The sequence below is a fragment of the Anopheles merus genome, unplaced genomic scaffold (assembly GCF_017562075.2).
Source record: "Anopheles merus strain MAF unplaced genomic scaffold, AmerM5.1 LNR4000415, whole genome shotgun sequence".
NCBI classification, from domain to species: domain Eukaryota; kingdom Metazoa; phylum Arthropoda; class Insecta; order Diptera; family Culicidae; genus Anopheles; species Anopheles merus.
In genome coordinates, this window is record NW_024427995.1 from 6,631 (window position 1) to 12,397 (window position 5,767).

Consider the following 5,767-nt stretch of genomic DNA (forward strand, 5'->3'; position numbering starts at 1 on the left):
GCCCGCTCAGGCGGTACTAAATCCGACCACACGTTCGTCAGTCAGTCGACGGGTTGTGTGGACGCTAAAAATAAATTAAACCGACCCAAACGGGCAGACCACTCGGCCGACCACACCGACCCATTAGTGCCACTCATACTCTCCCTTTACCATTCGTTCGGAATGCCCTGGAGCGTTGGGTTCCAGCAGGATCGTTCCAGCGAAAGTCGCGGGTCCTCGCTGGCACACACACACACACACACACACACACACACACACACACACACACACACACACACACACCACACACACACACACACACACACACACACACACACACACACACACACACACACACACACACACACACACACCACACACACACACACACACACACACACACACACTTATGTGTAGCTGTGGTTCTGGTGGCTAGCTGTACCTACCTGCAAAAAGGAAGGAAAAGTCACGCCTTGACCCTACCATCTCAAGGCAATCCAACGGTGGTGCCCTAACGGATAAACTAATCGTTATTATTTCCCATAGCCCTTACAGTTCAGCCAAAACGATGTATTAGTAAGAGGGGTGAATTGGTAGAAGGCTCTTTCCTTTGAGAAAGGATTGAACGGGAGTGAGTGGATGAAAATGTAGAAGAGGCATAGCAATTTCAAACTGTTTGACAAAACTGTTCAAACAGTGCTGCGTTGTCCCAATATTTTATTAAACCCACCCATGGCTGTTTGTCTGTTTACCTAGAATTCCTTTGAAGTTGAAATTTAACCCAGCACATGACTTTGAACATAATGATCCATTTTTATTGAAGGTATGATTTGAAAGGAAATGACCCAAAGTCGCCACCTCTGGCACCTGATTCGAATCTGCTACTGGTGTTTTTTCCTCCTTACAGCTGTGCATCATACGTCACGTCAGGGCCATTTCTTTGACCTGGCGAATTATCGCCGAAGGACCGACCTGTTCGCGCAAACATCGTGTCCATTCGGGCGTGCAAACAAGTACTGACTCCTTGTACCGGGTGGAACGAGACGAACTCCGGATACTGATGGTGGTGTTAGTGGGGCTGTAGTAATAATGTAGCGTTCTATAAAACCAGTTCAAGGCTGTCAGCAACAGTTCGTTGGTCCGGGTACTGGTACTCGCTGGTTCGACCAACCCGCTCTACCAAGGAGGAGTTCCTCGTAGCCTCACTTTGGGGCTGCTTTTGGGGAAAAGATTTTAGAGCGCGTTAATGGCGATTTCGCTAGAGGAGGGTGGTGGGCAAAGTACATTGGAAAACATGGGCGTTGGTCCCAATGGTCGATTGGTGGTTTGGTTCTGGAGCATATTAGCGTCCGGTCACGGTCATATGGTGTAAGTGGGGGAGTCACGCCGCAATCTGTAAAATAATCTATTTAAGTGATCCGTTCCTGTTGGTATGGTGCCTAAGGTCAGCAAGCCTTCCCCTTTGCGAGTGGAAACTTGCAGATAGCCTAGCTGGTGCACGCTCGTAGCAGATTTCCTTCACTGTGCTGTGTGGTACTACTGATCGGGAGTATTTTACGATCGTCAATTAGTATACCGTTTTATTAATTAATTAGTGCGGAAGCCGATGACGAATGAGAATTTAATCTAGCTTCCTTTAATCATAGTTATTGGTAATTGGGGCGTTGTAAAGTGACGGTGTTTACTGTATACCTCTTCCGATTTTTTTACGCAACTGCTAATAAAATGCAAACTTTTCCTAAAGCACTGTTACACGATGATAAGGAAAAGGCGAAACACACGAATGCTCAAATACATATCAACCAAATAAAAAGGAACAGGTTGTGAACATAAAACCAAGTCGCATTTTTCCGTTGCAAAAGGGTGTTAATTTCACGTCCTTGACTGGATCCATGAATGGTGTTGTCCAATGTTGGAATAGCACGTGCATGTTTGTAACGGCCAAAACCGACTAGTTGCCATTAGGAGAAGCATGAAATAAATTTGACCAAAACATTGTTTATTAAAACAATTAAAAACATAGTATGCTTTTAGCAAAAAAAAGGACATTGTCACGCACAATTCTTGACATTTGTTTGGCACACAGTTTCCTTGTCCTTCTGCCTGATTGATGGTTTTCTCACGATATCTGGTTGGGAAACAACTTAATCTCGATTTTATATGTCTGACTGACAATTTACCAGGGTTTTACAAATAGATTGAAAAAGGCTTTTGAGATTTGATCGGATTATTTGTTTAGTAGCTTAATTAGTAGCTGTTAGGTTATCAGATATGCTGATCTGGAAAACTATTTTTTCCTTAGCACACATTTTGTATCATTATATATTTATGTATCCCATTTTCCTGGTAGTATTGTTTATTCCATACTTTTTCTAATATATTAAATAATGTACAAAGCCAAACTTAAATTTAAATGGTTAAATAAAATGGTTCAACATGCTTTATTCGCAGAACTGTGGCCCTTACTATGGTCAAATATGAAACACAGAGATATCATCCAATAGCAGTTTGATAGCTGATTAAATGAATCTGAATCCGGATTGGAAAGATTCATGAATCTCAAAGATTCATGAATCTTCAAAGATTCATGAAACTCGAAAGATTCAAGAATCTCAAAAAATTCATAAATTTCAAAGGATTCATTAATCTCGAAAGATTCAATTTCAAAAAATTATGTATATTTTTTTTTTCAAATTAATGAACATGTATTTCTTTAATCTGCTTGGTCTCTTATGTGACCTAAGCAACGTAAAAATTATCCTATACTATTATGAACAATTTTGGACAATCAAGAGTCGGGATGATTAAAAAGAGCTAAGGTGATTTTTAAAAGAGTCGATGATCAAAATAATCAAAATACATACACAATAAATACAATAATCAAAATACACTTTTGATTTTCACATATCCCTGTAAATTTTCCGTCTTCGTTTAAGATCCTCTTCACCATGTGCAATCATGTTATTTTCAGTACTTCTTAAATCAGTAATAGGATAGACTAATTAATATAGAATAGTTAAGGATAGCTTAGTTATTATGGGAAATGAGTGGAAACTGAAAGGCACACATATTAATAAATAATTGAATTGAGTTGAATTGAAAAGCAATGGTTCATCAGAGCTATACTGTCGCCTTTTGAAGTCTTTGCTTGTTCTTTTTCTTCTTCTTCCTCAGTTTCCAGTTGGTATATGTTTACTCTGGCCAGCAGATCGGAGGAGTCAATAGAGTTCGAGAGTGTTTTTGCCACAAATACACGTTGGGAAACTCTGCGTCGATATTTTAAAACAATCAATTAAGAATAAGAGATTCAGTGTTCCCCTTTTCGGCCAATCAATGATTCAATCTTCGAAAATAATGGCTAAATTCTTTTACAACGAGCGACAGCTTGTAGTGAGGAGCAAAACCATAGTAATTATTTTTCTAAGCGATAGATTTCGCAAAAAAACAACATTTACAAATAAGCATTTATTCCTAAGCGCCTTTAAATTCTCTCTAATCTGCCTTGAGACAGTATAATTTCCGATGAGGTATCGTAGGATAAAGCTGGGACATGTGGAAGGGATGTTGTGTTAAATCAATACATAGTAGTGTAAAGCAATTGTTTGGTGCTAGCGGCAAACAATGAAACAGCGAGTATACGATTGCTTTGGGAACATTCAGTTAATAAAAGCTGATTTTTGTTTTATTGTTTGTTGTTACAATTAGTGTAATTGTGATGCATTTCGATTTGCTCGAAACAACTATTGTGCACATTTCATTCTTTAAGCCATTGTTAAAGAACACAAAAGACACTTACGACAAACATAGCAACATTTCGCTCTAAAATTTATACATTTATTCACCATCAATATTGAGCCTTGCTCTGCAAAACAGCAAGCACAACACGAGATGCCTCAACGTCGCCTGTCCTTGTTGCGTCGATAGGATCGAGGAGATCGCGAGCGGGATCGTGACCGCGAGCGTGAGTACGACCGTGATCTGGACCGGCCATGGCGACGGGACGCACTGGAGCGCTTGGAATCGGATCGTCCGTGACTAGTCGACGAGGCGGTCGATTTTGAAGAAGAACGTTGATCACTCGACCGCCTGCTGCGATCTGGACTGCGCGACCTCGATCGTGAAATTGATCGTGAGCGGTGGTGAGAAGTTTGTTGCTTGCTGTGGTTGGTGGCAGGGTTTGAAATCTTAGATGCTGGCTTTGCAGCAGTTTCCTCATCCGATCCCCACAGATTATACTTGGAAAGATCCTCATCGCCTTCGTCTTCGTCGTCCTCATCCTCGTCGTCATCCTCGTTACCATCGTCATCGGACTCCTCGTCCTGATGTCTACGTTTCTGTTGCTCTTTTCGCGTACTGTTTCTCTGGCTTGCCTCCTCATCGGAATCGGTGCTCCGCCGTCGTTGTGCGGCACGGGCGCTTGATTCCTTCGGTTTTCCTTTGGGTTTCTTCCGACGTCCAAATTCATCGTACTCATCGTCAGACTCGACGCGATCCTTGTACTCGACAACGCCACGATCGTTATAGCCTCCTCCGTAGCCTGTAAAGTGGTCACACAAGCGGACGAAACAGTTTGATTCCATTCATCCGTTCCCTAGCCTTCATATATGCTTACCCGTCCGTTCCTCCACGTCGCAAAACCGTGGAGCGCTGCAGATGTTGCATGTGTGCCGTCGAGCCCAATTCACGTTAGCGCATTTATTGCATTGCCAGTCTTCGGCGCTGAACAGACCGCGCGACTTCTCGGCAGCTGCCTTGCCGATTTCGGTGCCAACTTTCTTTTTACCCCCGGCGCTACTGCTACCGCCCCCGTCGGAGTCGCTAGCCGTGGATCCATTTTTTGAACCGCTGTTGGGACGCTCCTTGCCGCAACGGTTACACTGGTTTCTTCGGGCAAAATTAAGATTCTTACAACTAATCACGGCGGACGGTGCGATGCAGTGGTGCGAATGGCGCGTTGCCACACCACAGTTTTGGCGCAAGCCATTTTACGGAAGGGTGCATGGAGAAGGCCAAAAACGTTAGATCCCAAAATAGTCTTCAATTGTGCTTTGAGAATAATAAATTGCCATCGGGGGTTTGCTTACTCGGGCTCCGGACAAGTCCAATCGCCATTCTTATTACTGGATGGTCGCTTTCCATCCGATTCGGTTTTGGTGTATCCGGCACTGCTCATTGCATTTACCTTTCCGCGCTGCCACCCGAGGGAGAAGGGGATGCACGACGCAATTTACCTGCCGTGTGCTGTGTCGGATCAGGAAATCCTGCTGAAAATTTAAATGCCTGTTGAGCAACACTTTTCCGTCGTAAGCTGTAAATTGTTTATGATCTATTCATCAATACTTTTGATAAAATCGAGCCTCACGATTTTTCTGGATGTCAGTCACTGTCAACAACACACTGACGCCTAAATGTCAAATAGGTTAATGCCAGGGGTGAGCAACCTTGATTTTTTTCTTCAGAGGAGAATTGAAAAGTAACATTCCATGGCGCGCTACTTAACCGGGTACATTTTATCCAGTTTTCCGAATATCCGTGCTATTTAGAAATGACAGCTCAAAACAAAATTGGTATAATATGCTAAGCAGAAGGTGTGAAAACATCGTTATTAGACCATAATATCATAACAAAAAATAATAAAATTCATAACTATTTTGGATACAGGTATTCCCCGATATACGCCATACTCTATATACGCGATTTCGATGTACGCTATTTTCTAAATTTGACAGTTTTTTGAGCAAATTGAACTAATTTTACACATTGAATGTCAAATTCAAAATAAATTCCT

General features: G+C 42.2%; 1 protein-coding gene across 1 annotated transcript; it reads right to left on the reverse strand.

The window, feature by feature from the left end:
- Positions 1-3,608: 3,608 nt before the first annotated feature.
- Positions 3,609-5,389, reverse strand: LOC121602342 (zinc finger Ran-binding domain-containing protein 2-like). Its single transcript, XM_041931117.1, has 4 exons — positions 5,320-5,389; positions 5,064-5,243; positions 4,592-4,890; positions 3,609-4,516 (listed from the first exon to the last, which is right to left on the reverse strand). Exons 2-4 carry the CDS (start codon positions 5,150-5,152, stop codon positions 3,873-3,875), a joined length of 1,032 nt encoding a protein of 343 aa, XP_041787051.1. The 5' UTR covers positions 5,153-5,243; positions 5,320-5,389; the 3' UTR covers positions 3,609-3,872.
- Positions 5,390-5,767: the final 378 nt, after the last annotated feature.

Coding starts and splice junctions, on each gene's coding strand:
- LOC121602342 (XM_041931117.1), bottom strand. CDS start 5,152: ATGAGCAGTGCCGGATACACCAAAACCGAATCGGATGGAAAGCGACCA. Junction 4,891..5,063: donor TGGACTTGTCCGGAGCCCGA/GTAAGCAAACCC, acceptor CGCCGTGATTAG/TTGTAAGAATCTTAATTTTG. Junction 4,517..4,591: donor CGACGTGGAGGAACGGACGG/GTAAGCATATAT, acceptor ACCACTTTACAG/GCTACGGAGGAGGCTATAAC.